The sequence below is a fragment of the Bos mutus genome, chromosome 3 (assembly GCF_027580195.1).
Source record: "Bos mutus isolate GX-2022 chromosome 3, NWIPB_WYAK_1.1, whole genome shotgun sequence".
Taxonomy (NCBI): domain Eukaryota; kingdom Metazoa; phylum Chordata; class Mammalia; order Artiodactyla; family Bovidae; genus Bos; species Bos mutus.
The window spans coordinates 2,491,025-2,510,074 of record NC_091619.1 but is presented as its reverse complement, the minus strand read 5'-3'; the positions used below and the strand labels follow the sequence as shown (position 1 = coordinate 2,510,074).

General features: G+C 40.1%; 2 protein-coding genes across 2 annotated transcripts; one reads left to right on the top strand and one right to left on the bottom strand.

The window, feature by feature from the left end:
- Window positions 1–3,529: 3,529 nt before the first annotated feature.
- On the top strand, window positions 3,530–4,471 carry LOC102286359 (olfactory receptor 10J3). The gene has a single exon (XM_005911068.2). It carries the CDS (start codon window positions 3,530–3,532, stop codon window positions 4,469–4,471), a length of 942 nt encoding a protein of 313 aa, XP_005911130.2.
- Window positions 4,472–11,787: 7,316 nt separating this feature from the next.
- Window positions 11,788–18,002, bottom strand: FCER1A (Fc epsilon receptor Ia). Its single transcript, XM_005911069.2, has 5 exons — window positions 17,871–18,002; window positions 17,414–17,434; window positions 16,070–16,324; window positions 13,931–14,188; window positions 11,788–12,233 (listed from the first exon to the last, which is right to left on the bottom strand). The coding sequence occupies exons 1-5, from the start codon at window positions 17,926–17,928 to the stop codon at window positions 12,043–12,045; spliced, it is 783 nt and encodes a 260-aa protein (XP_005911131.2). The 5' UTR covers window positions 17,929–18,002; the 3' UTR covers window positions 11,788–12,042.
- Window positions 18,003–19,050: the final 1,048 nt, after the last annotated feature.

The following is a 19,050-nucleotide window of genomic DNA, read 5'->3' as shown; positions in this document are numbered from 1 at the left end:
GGTATCTAAAGATCTGCCATTTAAGGGGGAATTCCAATTAAACTGTAGCTCTGCTCAGTAAGACGTTAGTGACTTTCAGATAAAAAGAAAAAACTTGTAGACTACTTGATAAAAGGACAAATTTTTACACAGTGGTCTAAACTTAAATAACTGATAGGTTGAAATAATTATTAGGAAATTCAATGATGATCTGGGAAACTTATAACTGTTTAGTAAAAATCCATATCTATTATTGAGGCATTCAAAGTTCCAGAGTGGGTAATGCGACTCTTGGACATGAACACAGCTCTCTAGAAGACCCAAAAACAAGCCCCTTGGTGAGTTTCATTTCCTGATATATAAAATATTTATTATAGTATATATTCAGTTATGACACAGCCAGTGATAAGTCTATACAAAAGGGAACATGATCTTTCCTAGAAACTATTGTGATTTCTGATTTAGGAAATGTAGATGTATAAACTAACATAGAGAAGAGGGACATAAGACTTTAAAGGCTTTCAGTTGGGTCCTGTACAAAAAGATTTTCAAAAATTTAACCTCCATGAGGACAAGGACCATTCCTTGGTCATTTTTGCTTTCTGAGTATTAGCGCAGTACTTATACCTTGTGACTACTTAACACACAGGGCTACTGAAGAAATGGTTTTGTTTGGATTTGAAGCAAGGTTTTACTATTCACGGGAAACAAACAAAACAAAACAAAGCAAAAAAAACGGAATGATGAGATAAAAAAAAGCTCTCTTCACTGAGACAAAATGCAAATTGTGCATTCATCCACGACTGAGGCAGGAGCAGGCTCTGTTTCACTTTGGTGGTGGGGAGGAGTCATTTATTTGAAATAAATAAAAGGTAGCAAAGACTCCAGGGTCAAAGAAATTATCTGGATTTTGAGGTTTCTGTCCATCTGTACCTTCCCTATTTTTTTGGTCTTTTATGCTTCCTCCTACAGCCTAGATGAGTAATCCTACCCTTGCCAGTGTTTTTCATTTCCCCATTCCACTCTGCACCCCTTTGCTGACTGTTCTATCTGTTAGAATCTCCCATATGATGGTGCTGGGGTTCAGTTTTTTAGAGTGTTAGCAATTAAGAGCTGTCTAATGGTCTGGAGGAGAGGGAAACAAATATTTTAGGCTACCAGCATGAGTAAAGTCTTCTGGCCAACAAAGTGAAATTAACTTATTCATCCTGAATAACCTGGATGAATTTCAAATCAAATGTGTGAGTATAGTGAAAACTGTGATTTTATAGTGCTGAATTCAAAACTATTGCTTATAACCCAGAAACACAATCTAGAAGTCACAGATTAGTCCTAGATATATATTAGCTGCGGGGACTAACATGATCTAAGGGAGAAGTAAAATATTGGGCATCTTCAAGGAGATTAGAATTAAAGATGAAAGTCTTATTGTACCTAATTCATACCTTTGTTGATATAGTACATGTAACAGTGTATGTTTTGATCAATGTACCTCAATAAAAATTTTTAAAGAGCAAGAAAAAGTCCATATGAACAATTGGAAGGTAAATAATAAAATTTATAAAATCAAGACTAGAATCACAGGCTTATTTATATACCCTAGAATGCTAGGTTTAAGCCTGTCTACCCTATCTTGCTTCTCTGAAGTATTTAAACTGGTTTAAATATTTAAATATGTGGAAAGTAAAAAGAAGTACTAGGGAATTCCCTGGCCATCCAGTGGTTAGGATTCAGTACTTTCACCGCTGAGGACTAAAGTTCCATTGCTGGTTGCAGAACTAAGATCCTGCAGAAGAAAGTACTAATAAAACTATTATTTATTAAAGGCTCCCTATGTGTTGAGTACTGTTATCAAACTCTTCTAATATATCAACTCATGTAATACTTATGTCAACTTTGTGGAGCATTACTGTATTCAATATACAAATAAGTTTAAATATCATGCCTAAAATTTAGAGAGGCTAATGAAGGAATTTAAGGGCTTCCCAGGTGGCTCAGTGAGTAAAGAATACACCTCCGATGTAGGAGACAAATGTTTGATTTCTGGATCAGGAAGATTCTCTGGAAGAGGGCATGGCAACCCATATCAGTATTCTTGCCTGGAGAATCCCATGGACAAAGGAGCCTGGCAGGCTACAGTCCATAGGATCACAAAGAGTCGGACATGACCGAAGTTACTTAGCACGCACACATGTAGGAATTTGTGCAAGAACTCTCCATCAGTGGACTTTTAAAAAGAATGTTGTGACAACATTCAGAAGGAAGACTTGGTCTAAGGTCAGCTTAAATAAAGGGGATTAATTAGGAAAACTTTTTTGAGGTTGAAAGTTGAGTGTTGGTAAGAAGCATGGAGAGGAGAAGACAGAGTGGAGAGAATTTCAAGAAGCACTGTCTTCAGGAACAAACAGGAAAGGAATATAATTAGGATCTATCTTAGCTTCCTGAATAACAGTAATGGTTAAACGGTGGGTAATCAGGAGTAGATATGGGTTTATGGGCAATGTTAACTCTGTTCAAGTATGGTCTCCAATCTGGAGTTCACATTGAGTAAGCACATTTCTATCCCCATCATAACTTGGAATATACAATATTGAAATGAAAAATAGAACATCTGTTACAGAACATCTTCTCTGATTAAAAGTTTTGTCTTTTCTCACACTAGGGAAACCTTTTCATACTTGAAGTGACTTGAAGGAGTAAGTTCATATTTATTTTATTTATTTCATTCTCTCCTTGCCTTTGGCTAGAATTCAGGGAAATAAGCTAACTACCTGCATGGTCTTTTTGAGTCTTTCATGATCACAGTAGATTTTAGTGTAGGACTTAGGGAAGTAAAGCCTAGGACAAAGGGTTCTGAGGAGAAGTCATTCTAGGACCCTTGCAGGACACTTGGTCTTGAGAGAGCATTCTGACAGTATTGAAAGAATATCAGCTGTGAGTGTCTTTTGTCTTTCACTTAGATTACTGTTCCCCACTGGATGCTGAGGGGGCTAAATCAAAAGTGCTGGAGGAGGACACTTGCTTTGGCCAGTTTATTTTTGACAGTTGAATGAGTCTAAAATGATATGTCACCATCTTGCCTTGCATTTCCCTAATTAATGCTGAGATTTGAATATGTCTTCATATGTTTATTGGCTGTAAGTATCTTCTGTCCTGCAAAAAAAAAAAAGAAAAAAAAAAGAGTGTTGGAGGAAGAACTTTAGAGCTGGGTGTCTTCCTGAACCTGGACTCACTTCTTCCATGGCTGGGTAATTATTTCTACAAATCTGCCTTTTGATGTGCCTCTCTTTTCTTTCTCAGGTCTATTTCTGCCATAAACCCCAGGGTCCTGGCGTAAAACCTTTATAGTACTAAAGAAAAGAGAGGGGAAAGTGATGGCTCTGAGCATGTGGTCTAACCTGAACACTGATGACTCTTGAGGGCTCAGGCATTGCTCATAAAATGGACACACCCTTCACTGAAGGCCTTGGTCCAGCCTATTATCTTTCATGATTAACTCATCATACCTTTCTTTCCTTTGCTGAGCTCTTCTAGACCTCAGTCTCCCTCAATGCCAAAGCCAAACTCCACTTCTGTGGCTGAGTTCCTTTTTGAAGGTTTCTCCAGCTTTGGGTGGCAGCACAGGCTTGGTTTCTTTGTTGTCTTTCTAACTTTGTACCTGCTGACTCTCTCTGGCAATGCTGTTATTTTGACTATTATTCGCCTGGACCATCATCTTCATACTCCCATGTACTTTTTCCTAAGCATGCTGTCCATCTCTGAGACCTGCTATACTGTGGCCATCATTCCCTGTATGCTTTCTGGCCTCCTGAGTCCTCATCAGACCATTTCTCTCCAAGGCTGTGCCACTCAGCTCTTTTTCTATCTAACCTTTGGTATCAATAACTGCTTCTTGCTCACAGCCATGGGATATGATCGCTACATGGCCATCTGCAACCCTCTACGGTATTCAGTCATCATGGGTAAAGAGGCCTGTATCCAGTTGGCAACTGGGTCCCTGGGAATTGGCCTGAGTATGGCCATTGTCCAGGTAACGTCTGTGTTTGGCCTGCCCTTCTGTGATGCCTTTGTCATCTCTCACTTCTTTTGTGATGTGAGACCCCTGCTGAAGCTGGCCTGCACAGATACCACTGTCAATGAGATCATCAACGTTTTTGTCAGTATTTGTGTCCTTGTTGTACCCATGGGACTGGTCTTCATCTCTTATGTCCTCATCATCTCCACCATCCTCAAGATTGCTTCAGCTGAGGGTCGGAAGAAGGCCTTTGCCACCTGCGCCTCCCACCTCATCGTGGTCATCATCCACTATGGCTGTGCCTCTATCATTTACCTGAAGCCTAAGTCCCAGAGTTCCCTGGGGCAGGACAGACTCATCTCAGTGACCTACACAGTGATCACCCCTCTGCTAAACCCTGTCGTGTACAGTCTGAGGAACCAGGATGTCAAAGATGCTTTGTGCAGAGCCGTGGGGAGAAAGCCCCGCTCCTCTTAGTGAGGAGAGTTGTGGAAGGCCTTTTCTCTCATTTCATAAACATATATTAATTTTAATGCTGTTTTAGTAATGCTGCTCAGTATGGGATCAAGAATAGACTGAATTGGGTGCTAAAACTGGAGGCTTCCATTTGAGTTAGTCATGCTTCTCTGTGTTCTCCTTAAGAGAGAATAGAAAATGACTTATCATACCCTTAAGAATACAGGGAAAAGATTTATCTGTGTGGGTCATTCATACCCATATTCTGTCACACACTCATGTACATACATATCTAAATATGTCCTGAGAATATGTTGGATTATACAACTACAGTAAGACAAAATTCAGCAGAGTTCTAAAAGGCTAATAAATAAAGTGCTTGGAAACCACCTCAGAAAAACCTCTGTTGTGGTGGTTAAGGGCGTAGGAGTAATTTGTGCAAAATTTATTTAACAAGTAAGTGTGGAGACACATGCATGTCCTTTTCTGTGGATGTTGAAGGCTTTTTGTAATCTGATTTTGCTGCTTGCTAATATCCCACCACAGCCTGAGGGATCTTCAAAAGGCAAACAAACGAACAAAAAAACCCACTCTCCAAGTGGACAGAACTGCCCTAACTGACTATTTCTGGAAATGAGGAGTACATATGTGGTAATGCAAAAGATCTTCAGCTACTGAGAGCACAGAGGTGGGTTGTCCAGTCCCAAGATGCCTAGGTAAAAACTAGTGAGAAAACTCCTTGGGAAAGGAGATCATGATAAACAGTTTAATGCTTTCATACCTCCAACACAGGAGTGAAAGAGGATGGAGGCTGGGAGGAGCCAAGAAGAATCAGAGTTCCTTTTGCAGAGTAGACCTAAATCTTTGAAGTAGTGTTATAAATGTAAGCACTTTAACTGCAGCTTCTAAAGTCATTTATTAATAAGACAAAGTCTGAAGCTTGATTTAATGAAAAAATTTTCCAGTCAGCTCCTAAGCTATCATGGTTTCCCAGAAGCTAAATGGTAAAGAATCTGCCTGCCAGTGCAGAAGAGGCAGGTTTGACCCCTGGGTCAGGAAGATCCCCTGGAGAAGGAAATGGCAACCCACTCCACTATTCTCACCTGGGAAATCCCACAGACAGAAGAAACTGGTGGGCTACAGTCCATGGGGTCACAAAAGAATTGAACACAATTCAGCAACTTAACAACAAAAACCACCTAAACTTTCAGTGGTTAATCTTCAGAAATTTCTTCTTAGATATTCCCAACTTAAAACCTGAGTTTAAAAAACAGCACTTTATGTCTGAGCATCACAGAAGGTGATGCTTTCATATGCTCTGGTTCTCTCTCCCTTATCCTTTCACAGCACTCTGGCCTTCTATGCTAAAGATCAGGTATAGCCTGCATTTCAAACGCAGCTTCTGCAGTCTCCAGAATCTAGCTGATCCCATGGGGTGGTCCTGCAGAGGCAAAATGTCACTTGTAAGAGTGTCGTGAAGTTATCTAGGTGCTGAAAATGGGACAAACCAATGGAAATGAACAAATCTTCTAAGTCAACTTAACATATCTAGCTTTGCTGAAAAACACTGGTATATAAAATCTGACCAGAGATAAAAGATAAAAAATATCTTTGCCTTGGTGACCATATTTTTAGAAATGACAGAGTCAGTTTATTTCTATTATGATAGCCAGAAAACAGTTATAATTTTTTTCTTAGTAGTTCTGTTTAATGTAGATAAAATTGTTAGGTAAAGATCTGATGGCCAGTGTCACACTCACTTCAATTTGAAATTGTATTTGGTAGCTGCTCTGGTGCTGCCCCTTCAGGACCCACACATCTATTTCCCTAGCTGCTGGAAATGTCTTGGGCTGACAGCTGGCAGCTGAACCCCGCTTCAGGAACTACCATGCTAAAGAATTGCCATCTCCAGAGTCATAGCCCCTTCCCATGGGTGGGCTTTCCAATGACTTATCTTTTTCAGGGTATAGACTGGCACCCTTTCCTCAATTTAAGATAGCTATGAAGGGTACTCCCAGATTCAGGAATTCCTATCTGTGAGATGATTTGCGGTTTCTGCATGACTCCATCACATTTCCACTTCGCCCTCTACCTTCATCCCGCATGGGTGTTGATGCTGAGAGCACTCCCTAATAAACTTGCTGCTTTCAAATCTCTGTTTCAGACTCTGTTTCTTAGAGATCCCAGTCTGCAACTTTTAGAATCCCATTGCTAGAACAGTGGTTGGTCAATGGAGATTCCAAATTTTCAGCCTTGATATGAGCTAGTGAAGGTAGAAGATCAGTGGTTCCTGTATTTTAATTTTAAAAAGATGTTAATTTTCAAAAATTTAATCCTATTAATTGAATGATATTTACTCTGGTTCAGCTTAGTTTGTGGCAGTGCAGTATTACCTTGTTGCAAACTGGTAAATAAATAAATAAATAAAAATTAGCATTTTTCTCAGAATCCACAGGAAGTCATTTCTTTGTCTTCAAAAATTTCTCTGCAAGCAAGTTCAATTTCTGCCGGGGTCCAGCCCTCGTGGATCCAGGGAATTCGAAGCGGGGATGGCATCAGTGAGGATCAGGAAACAATTGCTTAATTAAACGTTAATAAGAATATAAAGAGTAATAGAATAAGGATAGCTCAGTGAGAAAATTTAGTGGAGAAAAGAGGCTGAATAATTCAGCCAGAAGGTGAGAGAAAGAACGATATGGGGAGACCAAGTTTCGGTGAACAAGGCCCGCACTTTATTTTCCAAAGTAGTTTTTATACCTTAAGTTATGCATAGAGGATAATGGGGGAAGGGTAGAGTCATGCAGTAAGCCAGGCTTTCTTCCTGCAAACTTATCATATGCAAAAGTTTAGGTGATTTACATCATCTTCTGGCCCGGAGGCCTGTTAACATTTTAAGACCCTTTCTTCAGAAAACTTATTTTTCTATAAAGGTGATTAGTCAGGAGCCACCCTCCAAAAGCATTAGATAAAGTTGCATTCCTATAGGGCAAAGGTGTGGTGGGCTATAACAAGAAAAAGAATTAACTCAAGGGTCCAAGGTTACAAACATTAAAGCTACTACTTACACCAATTATATTAATCAATACACTGCCAGGGACACAGCAGGTAAGGGATATGGAGACTTAGCAGCAAACATTGGCCCAACAAGTGAAAAACCCTTCACCAATACAATTTCTAATCAATCTTTTGACTGCTCAAAGGAATCTGTATTTAGACAGTTTAGAACATCTTATGCCTCTCACAGTTGGGAGGCTCTGAACAATCACATGTGGCCGGAAGAACCTGTTCAGGAGAGAGATGGTGGTGGAAGACAGCCCCCCATAAAGTCAAAGGTGTAGGTGAGAGCACAAAGCAGTAAAGTAGGCAGACTCTGGTTTTGGGGGTAAATGGTCGAGAATTTCCAGGGGGACTCCTGAGGCTCGATCCTGCCTTTGAGTATGCTGAGCCTCCTTCCTCATGACCTTTGCCACGGGCGGAGTTCCTCACGCTGGCTCCCCGCAAATTTCATTGCATTCCTTACCTTGCAGTGAGATTACTGACTTCTCTCAGAGATAGTTCAAAAATAGCAAATAACAGGAAAAACAGGAAAGTCTTCAAGAAGGGAAAGATTGTGGATGCTTTAAGTGATGTATGCAAGTGGCTTTAACAGTGATCCTGGGCACAGTTACAGAGTAAAAGACTTATGGTGGGAATGTCATGGAAGCTGATAAGGCATCAGTTGGGAACTTGGGCTGGGTAGACAATTTAAGGCCCAGGGCTGGGTAGACAATTTAAGGCAATGAGATAACACTACTCTCTGAGGTTTTCTGGGGACCCAGGCTGGCAAGTGCCTCTGCCATTCTCAACATAAAGCTCCCATTTTTGACTTCAAGGAGATGTTCTGTTGTTCCATGTTCCATTTAATGAAAAGAGAGAAAGCAGAGCCTTTCTTCAAGTATTCAATTTCCTGAAATACTGACAAGGTGTATCTTTTGTCTGTTCTACTCCTGAGGGCCATGGAAATTTTTCTTCCACTGGTCAGTAGCAGGGAGCTACTGACTTGATATTCAAAAACAAATCCCTTATTATTGGGAGTTTGTGACAGTTTATGGCAGATAATTTGGAACAGTAATCGTGGGAAAGAAATTTGCTTTATGGGCTAGTCTAGACCATTATGGTAAGGGATTGGAGGTAACAGAGGGTGAAGCTGGGGTGAATTATTTCTATCTAATCATTTGGTGACATTCATACTATTTCTGTCACAGATAGATTTTATATACATATATATATGTATATATATATATATATATATATAAATATATATATATATATAAAGACATCTTTATAAGTGCCATATTTGGAGGGTCCACAGAGTACTCAAGATCCAACTATGTGTTCCACATTCCCTACAGAATAGATGTATGACTATCAGGAAGAAAAAAATGTGGAAATAAATGGTAGACATAAGTCTGATACAAGTCTGAAATTTAAATATATGAAAGAACACAGTGAAAGGAGAGAACAGTATGTGGAGTATGAAAGAGAAATTCACACTGGAGCTTCTTGGGGAATGTGTTCTCAACCTTTGTACTGGAGAGTCACCACACAGAGCCAGGTTCCCGTGCAATGAAAGACAAAATGTCTGGGCTAAAAGGGAGCTTAGAGACCACCTAGTCCAAACCTCCCTTGTTACAAAGAAGAAGTGGAATCTGAGACTGGAAAGAACTTGCCCCAGTCACACAGCTAGTTATCAACAGCTCGAACTTCCAGGTTTGTGCTTAGTCCATAGTGCTTGCAAGCTGTGGGTGAGGATGTAAATGGAAGAAACATGAAGTGTAACAGTCAAGACTCAGAAAGATGTATCTGAAGCTTACAAAGCCTGGACTATCCATGTTCAATCTCTCTCAATTCTTCTGGGTCACTTAGTCTCAGAACAAATAAAGGAGTAAGTAACTTGCTCTTCAGCCTGATGCATAGCTGTGTGTAAAACACTATGAGACTAGATGTTGTTAATGAATGTTCTGTATGACTCTGGTCCCAAGCCTGTAACTATAATAGACCTTCTATCTTTTCTTAAAGGTAGGGGAGTATCTAGGAATAACAGCAAGGAGCTTCCTATAGGGACTTTTCCTGGCCTATTGTTGCAGAAAAAAATCCCTTCTCCACCCATAAAGCCTCTTTACACAAAGCCAAGTGCCAATGGCCATTTCCTGGGAATCTGGTCACTATCTCTCTGAAATTATTATTAAAAAAAAAGCATGGACAGTGTTAAGGAGGTTCATACCAGTGTTAGGACTCAATGTGGGCTGTCTCTAAATATGCCACAATGACATATTGAATATTTTGAATTAAAGTTACTTAAGAAGTGGGGTGGATGGATTTGGGAGTTTGAGATTAGCAGATGCAAACCATTATATATAGGATGGATAAACAACAGAGTCCTACTATATGACAGAGGGAACTATATTCAATATTCTGTAATAAACCATAATGGAAAAGAAATGAAAATGACTGTGTGTATATATAAAACACGGGGAGCTCAGCCCAGTACTCTGTAAGGACCTAGACAGGTGGGATGGGGTGAAGGGATATCTACAACTATCCTCTAATTAAAAATAATAATAAGAAGAAAACCTTGTTTCTTCTTTTATTTAATACCTCAAGCCCAATCTCTGATTAGATTCTTCATGAATTGAGCACTCCAAACCTAAGCTTCTCTGTCCTGTCAATTCCTTTCAAATGTATCATTTCTTTGTCTGAAAAGTATAAAGGTTGCCTGCTTTGGCCACTTCTAAGGTCCCATGTCTATGAGACCTCTGAGCACCTGAATTAAAATTTCTTTCTTTTCCTCCTTTTAATTTGCCTTGTGTCAACTTTATTAGTTCAGCCACAGAACTCAAGGGGATGTAAGGGTTTCCTTTATGCCAACAGCAGATACCTATATTAAAAAAAAAAAAAACTTTAATAATTTCTCTATTCTTTATGACCCCTTTGGAGAAAATGGGACTTGTCAGTCTTATGAATATTTACAGATGTTCCCCCTAGTTCACTTCCTTATGTTATTAATTGTTCAAAAAAAAAAAAAAAAAAAAAAAAAACAGATAAACTAAAGGTGCTCTGATCTCCCATTTCCTGTTGTGAACTCCTGGTCAGCACCAACAGTACCTTCCTCTCTTCTCTAATGCTTTCCCCAGGGCCCCGTATAACTGTCTTCATGAGCAGAGGTGGGGCAGGGGTAGGAGAAAAAAGACTGGGACTTTGTTTGAGATCTTATTCAGTCCTGTACTTTTTCATTGTGAGAGTTATTATGTGCGAGTATTTCTAAGATGCTTAGTTCAGGTACTGTAAGAGGATATACAAGATTTAATTTGGGGAGATAAGACAGGAGTGAAACAATCACAGGGAACTCTTAGACTGAGCCTCACCCCCAGAATTCAGGGGCTCAAGCCTGCCCCAGATTCTGCCAAGAGCTAGAAGTTCATGTGATAGTAAGTGAAGAGAGAACATAAAAATGATCAGCTTCATCAGCACATTCTTCCTTGTCTTCTCATTCGTAGGTCAGACTTACAATGGAGAGAACATTACAAAAGAGAACATTTCTAATCTAGGACTTCATGGTTATGCCTCAAAACTAGCAAGCCTCGAATACTTAAAAGTGTCACATTATCCACCACTGGGCATACACACTGAGGAAACCAGAAGGGAAAGAGACATGTGTACCCCAATGTTCATCGCAGCACTGTTTATAATAGCCAGGACATGGAAGCAACCTAGATGTCCATCAGCAGATGAATGGATAAGAAAGCTGTGGTACATATATACAATGGAGTATTACTCAGCCATTAAAAAGAACACATTTGAATCAGTTCTGATGAGGTGGATGAAACTGGAGCCTATTGTACAGAGTGAAGTAAGCCAGAAAGAAAAACAGTATACTAACGCATATATATGGAATTTAGAAAGATGGTAACAATAACCAAGTATACAAGACAGCAAAAGAGACACTGATGTATAGAACAGTCTTTTGGACTCTGTGGGAGAGGGAGAGGGTGGGATGATTTGGGAGAATGGCATTGAAACATGTATAATATCATATATGAAACGAGTCGCCAGTCCAGATTCGATGCACGATACTGGATGCTTGGGGGCTGGTGCACTGGGACGACCCAGAGGGATGGTATGGGGAGGGAGGAGGGAGGAGGGTTCAGGATGGGGAACACGTGTATACCTGTTGCAGATTCATGTTGATATATGGCAAAACCAATACAATATTGTAAAGTTAAAAAATTAAATTAAATTAAAACAACAAAAAAAGGAAATTAAAACAAAAACAAAACAAAACTGTCACATTACATGGTTTCATACTTTTATTCAAGTTGTATATCGCTTTTACAGATGCTAATAAATGAATCTATTCATTTCTTTACTTATGTAAATGATGCTTATTGAGCACTTACTATTACGTGCCACTCCATTAGTTTGATGAAGTTTAATGAAGTTCTATAAAGCTGTGAGCATTTTCTATGTACCTTGTGAGTTGTCTTTGACAACTGAGAAGCATTTACTAAAGCCAAAAAGAAATTGCCATCGGAGAGGTTTCTTGAGGAGTGACTTCAGTTCCCTGGGGGATCTGGTTTAGGCTGTGGGTCCGTAAATCTGTTGCGTTTCCTGGTTCTCTTCATCTTCAATAGTAATGTGAACTGCTGCTGGGTCGAGATAAGCAACCCTGTGTCCACAGCAAACAGAATCACCACCAACAATGGGATAAGAAATTGTAGCCAAAAATAGTTGCTTTGAGGGTATGCTAGATGCAATAAGAAACATAACTCATATTAGGAATTGAAAACTGAGGTTAAAGTCTTCATCTTCCCTAAAAGAAGGATCCAACATGGTCCTTCACCTTCTAGCATGAAATGACATGCAGTAGCAGAGACAAAACACTCATAGGTTTGGGTTCCTCAGTCTGTGCTCCCTGAAGCCCTAGGGAGTCCTGAGTATTTCCCCCACAGTCCCTTTCTAATGGCTTGTCTGGCCAATATGCCTAATGGAAAAGGTCATAGGAAAGATGATCCCTCCCTTGGAGCCTCACAAGACCAATGTCCACATAGGACATGGAGGTGGGAAGCAGATAGAGTAAGGGCAGGGGGTCACCAGTGCCTTATTTCTCAAACAATCATCATTCATTGCATGTCTGTTGGGTGAAATTAAGATATTGGGCTAGATCATAAATATTAATAAGTTGGCTTCCCTGGTGTCTTAGTGGTAAAGAACCCACCTGCCAATGCAGGAGATGGAGGAGACACCAGTTTGATCCTTGGGTTGGGACAATCCCCTGGAGGAGGAAATGGAAACCCACTCCAGTATTCTTGCCTGGAAAATCCCATGGACAGAGGAGCCTGATAGGCTAAGTTCATGGGGTTACTAAGAGTCAGACACAATGGAGCAACTGAACAAGGCAATAAGTAAATTGCCTTTCAAGTCCACTGTTTTGTGATTCTGCTATTCTATTTACAAAGTAATGATTTTTTGCAATTTTTCTAGAATTTTAGAACCCTAGAATATTACAGCCAGAAATTACTCACAGATCACCTAGACCGGTGACTCTCAACACTGGCTGCCTATTACCATTACCTGGAAGAGCTTTCAAATATTGATGTCCAGGCCTATTCCAAGCTAATTAAGTTAGAAGCTCAAGGGATGATATACAGACATCAGTATTTTTTTTTTTTAATTCTCCAAGCAATTTTAATGAAGTTTAGTCCAAACCCTTTGTTTTACAGATAAGGATACTGGAAGCACAGTGAAAATCAAACAACAGGTCTCAAATTAGTTAACAGAGAACTACCATTAGAAATTAATTGTGGCTTCTGGTCTCATGTTTTTTAAGATTTTGGCATGAGCAAAGTGTACCAAGCAAATGTCTGATTTCCTCATTGCAAAGCAAATATTTTAAAGGCTCATTCTTTTATATGAAATTTGGAAATGGCAGCCTTTCATTGGCTACAGAGGCAGCCTGCCTGACTACTCTTTCCATATCAAGCTCTCTTTCTCATCTGCTAATTCACAGGCACATAGCCTGTTGAGTTGGTTTCCTTTCCCATCCCTCATAGGCTAGAATAGACTCTTCAAGCTATAAAGAGTTTGTTCCTTCAACTTTGAAACTGTTTTTCTATTTGATAAATGTAAGTTTCTCCCCAGGAGCAATAGATGACTTTGCTTGACTAATACTCAACAGTTTAAAAATCCATTTCACAACTATTGCATTTAACATCTGTAAAAATTCCATAATGTGAGCAGGTATTACTGTTGCCAATGAACAAGTAAGGAATCTGAGACAGAGACTAAGGGATATACTCTACCCCTGGTCTCCTCATTGCAAACCTAGTAGACTTTTCAAGGAATCACAGTTGCCTCCATTCTATAGCTTCAATTGCATTAGGCTCAAATGTTCTTTCTCCTTTCCCCTGATATGGACTCATTCCCTTTCCTTCACCAACTTACGTTTTTTTACTATAATCTTGAGTTTATTAGAGATGTAGGGCAGCCTCTGAATTCTGCCCACACAGTAATAGATGCCACTGTTCCCTTCTGTGACATTGGTGATGGAGATGTTGTGGTTCTCATACCAGTACTTGAGAGCTTTGTTATCCTTGTAGTAGATCACCTTGAAGACATTCAGATTCTTCCAACTGTGGCACCTGAGGAAGAGGGACTCACCCTCCATCATCACCTCAGCAGAGGCCTGAATGATCAACCAGTCTGAAAAATATTCATTAAGATATTTATTTAACAATGACAGATAAAAGAAAAATAAGATAATAAAAAAGGTCATGCAGAGAGTATCAGAAACCTTTGTCATTAACCCATTTCTTGGCTCAGTCTCCTCTGTTGATAAATACTCTTTCCTCCTGAAAGGTAATTCTGGGGCCACAACATTGCTGACACTTCTGATGAGCCCACCCATAGGAAGTCTGAAACCCATTATCCCTTTCAGCTCTATTGTTGCATTTGGTCACTAAAGGGGAAATTATCCTACTCTGCCTGGAGAGTCCTAGCCTAGTAGAGTTGTCCTCTCTAAACTTATAGGTGCTTCCCAGTTCTATTAATCATAGTAAGCCTCCAGCTTCCTCAGAACATGCATTACAATTTGAATTAATTATTTGTGTAATTATTGATTGGATGTCCGTTTCCTCATTGGGCTCTCTACTTCAGAGGTCAGGAGCATGTCTGTTCCTTTCATCATATCTCCAGTGCCTAATAATACCTAGGAATCAGTAGATTCTCAATGAATGTTTGTCAATAATGAGTCAGGTTTTATGGCTAATGTCATTTTAAGAACTCAAAATTTAGAATAGAAACATGTCTAGGTTGCATAAGCATATTTTATTTAGGAGCAATCCTTGAGGACTTTTCTAGAATCTACTCCAAAAAAATAAAGAAGCTATTTTACACTGCTTTAGGCAATGGCACCCCACTCCAGTACTTTTGCCTGGAAAATCCCATGGATGGAGGAGCCTGGTAGGCTGCAGTCCATGGGGTCGCTAAGAGTCAGACACGACTGAGCGACTTCACTTTCACTTTTCATTTTCATGCATTGGAGAAGGAAATGGCAACCCACTCCAGTGTTCTTGCCTGGAGAATCCCAGGGATGGGGGAGCCTGGTGGGCTGCCATCTATGGGGTCGCACAGAGTCGGACATGACTGAAGCGACTTAGCAGCAGTAGCAGCAGTTTCTACTTAAGAATTTGTACACAGATGTTGAAACATCTCTTTTCACTCAAGAGAAAAAATACAAAATGTGCTTATACTTTAAAAATATTTATATTTAAAAATATAAAACAAAATATAAATGACCTAGCTGTTCAAATGAAATCATTACTTTGTTCACTGAACATTAGTGCACTGAGCACACTGCACTAATTGTTGACAGTAGGAGAGTGATGAAGCAAAACATAAGATTTGTTCTTAAGTAAAAGTAGAGTACATGAGGAATGTAAAGAGAGAGCTTTCAAAATGAAGAGTACAACTTACTACTTTACCATATGTAAAAGAGATAGCAAAGGGGAATTTTGCTCTATGTCTCAGGAAACTCAATCAGGGGCTCTGCATCAACCTAGAGGGGTGGGGTGGGGAGGGAGATGGGAGGGAGGTTCAAAAGGCAAGGGATATATATATATACCTGTGGCTGATTCATGTTGAGGTTTGACAGAAAACAATAGAATTCTGTAAAGCAATTATCCTTCAATTAAAAAATAAATTAAGCAAAGAAAAAGAGTACAACTTAATGTTCAGGTCATGACACATGGAAATGGCAAAGTAAATCTTTAAATCAAAGAGCTCTTTGTAATGTTCACATATCCAATATGCCATTTGACCATGTAATATGCATCTGTAGCCAGGTAGAGAAGATAGAAATGAAACAGACTAGAGGAGGAACATTGGGAGACTGCTAGAATATTGAAAGAAGCCAGAAGGTCAGATGGAGTAGAGGCAGAAGAAGAGAGAGGGACCTGTATGTGGAGAGAGACCTTGAGTTCCACCTTGCTTCTCTAAGCCTTGGAATAACTTGCTTTCTCCCCATTGTCAGATGGGCCATTCCGCACATGAGAGAATTGATACTTCTGTAGCCCTGGAACTTACCACTGATGACATTTAGGTATACGGGTTCACTGATGGCAAATCCTTTGATTCGGCATTGGTATTCCCCACTGTCCTGCATGCGTGCTTTCACAATGTGCCATCTTGAATTATTCATTGTGAAACTGGTTCCATTGTGGATCCACAGAGAGGACTGGTCTTCAGAGGAACCGTTCGTACCACATGTAAGAGTCACAGCATCTCCTTTAAGTATTTTTCTCCATGGTGGATTCAAGGACACCTTAGATTTCCAGATGGCTTTGAGAAGAACAGATTGTGGAAAGAGATATGGAAGGAGGGAAAATATCATTGAAATCTGTTCAGCCTCCAGAGTACAGACATAATAACAGTCAATCAACGGTCAATCTACCCTTAAACTGTTGGTGATAAGAAACCTGAGTCCTAGAATTAAAGGAAGGAGGAAAGAATGTTGTGGTCCCACCTAGGGACTCTAGCTCCCAACCTAGGAAAAAATAGGACATGAATGTAAGATATTAAAAAACAAAGAGGATAATCCCTCTAATTTTCTTGATTCCAATTTCAGTATCTGTAAATGAGGATTGAAGTCTCTTTTCAGGCAGAGATTATGTCTGTGATGTTCATACATAGTTCAGCACAATGACTACTACACAGCGAGTATTCATTAAGTATTTATTGAGTTGATGAATGAGTGAATAATGGATGAATTAAGGTAGTGGACTAAATGAAACACATGGCCTCTCCCAGCTCTAAATTTTTATGACTATTTAATTGTGAGTGAATAGGGAATGAAAATTATATGTCAATTCTGGAAGGTACTGAGAATCACCAAGATGATCAGTCTTAAAAGGCTTCCAAGAACAAAGAGATATGGTACGAATTTGAATGAAGACTTTGGAAGCGGCCAGGTGGTGATGAGGAAGAGGTGATATGGTCAAAAGAGAACTAGACTTGGATTTAAGGGACTTACGTTAGAATCCAGTGCCTTGTTAGCCATGTAACCGCCAACAAATTACTTAATCTTAATTCAGTATCCTCAATTATAAAATGGCAATAATAATAACAGGGATGATGATGTAAGAATTAAATGAGTTTATATCATAGTATCTGGAGCAGAGGCTGAGACAGATGCTCAGCAGACATGAATGTTTGCATAAAAGAGGAAAGGGTGACTTGAGACAATAAAGTGCTGTGTGGGAAGCTTTTGAATGGGGGAAAGAAGGAAGATGAGGCAGGTGGAAGTGCGGTAGCAGGGAAGAGCAGATTAATAATCATTAAAAAACAGATGATGGGATGAAGGGAAAGGATGAAGGGTGGGCAATTTCCAGACACATTGAAATGCTGAGGGAACAAGGACAGAGGACTCACCTGCTGACATGCCATCTGGAGCTGCAAAATCCAGAGACAATAAGTTAGTATCTGACCCCAGCCTTCTGCATACCTGAAGACTGGGATCTGGTTATGATGCTGAGGTCCACATCCATGGAGTTTAAAGGGCCAACCATCTTTTCAGGACTCTGTTTAAGGGAGAGAAGGAGCTTCTCTCCTTCCTCTGCTGTCCCTCCTTTACCCTCTAGGAAAATCCAGCTTGATAGCAAGGACCAGACTTTCAGTCCGGCTTCCTCCTTAGATGATGCCCAATCCCCCTCCTTAGATGATGCCCAACCCCCCTATCCAGCTCGTCCTCCCTACAGAATCCCTGGGAAATGACCCACAGTTTGCTCATAACCTAGAAAAAGTCAGCAATAAAACTGTCAACTCTCCCTCACCAGCCACTCCCCCAATCTGTTCTGGCCCCTTCAAGGGGGCTGGTAACTCTACTTACAGAAAAGCAGCAGAGCTATCCACAGCAGGGCAGGGGCTCCCATGGGAATAGTAGGCATCTTCTCCGTGGCCTCCAACTGAGCTGCAGAGATCCAAGGCCTTAGAATAAACTTGAAAGTGAAAAGCAGAAGGAAATGTTCTCTGTGTCATATCTGGTTAACGCATCAGCTGCACCTAAGTTTGCTTCCTTCTCTGGAGATAACATTCAGAGTGGTGCCTAAAAGGGCAATTTTATATATATAGTTGTAAAATCATTTACTGATTTTCTTCTTCTTTTTTTGTTTGCACTGCACAGCATTCAGGATCTTAGTTCCCCAATCAGGGATTGAAACCATGCCCCTTGCAGTGGAAGTGGATGCACAGTCTTAACCACTGGACCACCAGGGAGATCTCCAGGACAATTTTATACTTACCCCCATACTCTCCATTACACCTTTGTGTACACACCTGGAATCTAGTGGGAGAGGGGCAGAGGGGGCACACAGGAACAAAACTTTCTTAAACTGCCAAAGTATAGTTATTTTGTTTGCAACTTAGAAAAGTGGGGTGCAGAGGAGAGAAGAATAAAAATAAGTTAATTATTCACCTAATATAGGTCAGCTGCTGCTGCTGCTAAGTCGCTTCAGTTGTGTCCGACTCTGTGCGACCCCATAGACGACAGCCCACCAGGCTCCCCCATCCCTGGGATTCTCCAGGCAAGAATACTGGAGTGGGTTGCCATTTTCTTCTCCAAATATAGGTCAGGCACTATGCTAAATACACCTTATACTTCATTCACTTCTCAAAATAATTCTATGAAGATATACCATCATTATCTACATTTTATAGAAAGGAAAATTGGAGCTTAGAGAGGTAAAGTCATTTATCCTAGAGTACTCCCTAGTAAATGGCTAATTTGGGACTGAAACATTTGAAAAATCAAATCCTAGAGTAAAATTCACAATCATGATTACTGTTTATGCATGTCTATAAGTATGGCCAGAATTCTAGCTGAAATTCTGTTGTGGTTCTCCAGAGTTACCAACCATCTTGTTACCTAATTTCCTGCTGATCCATGAGTGCACAAATCCACAAATTTTCATCTGCTTCCTATGACCCACTGTCCGACCAGCCAAATTGGAGATATTTTTGGAGGCTCCTTCTCTCCATGGGTCCTGATGAGGTCTACAACACAGGAAGGC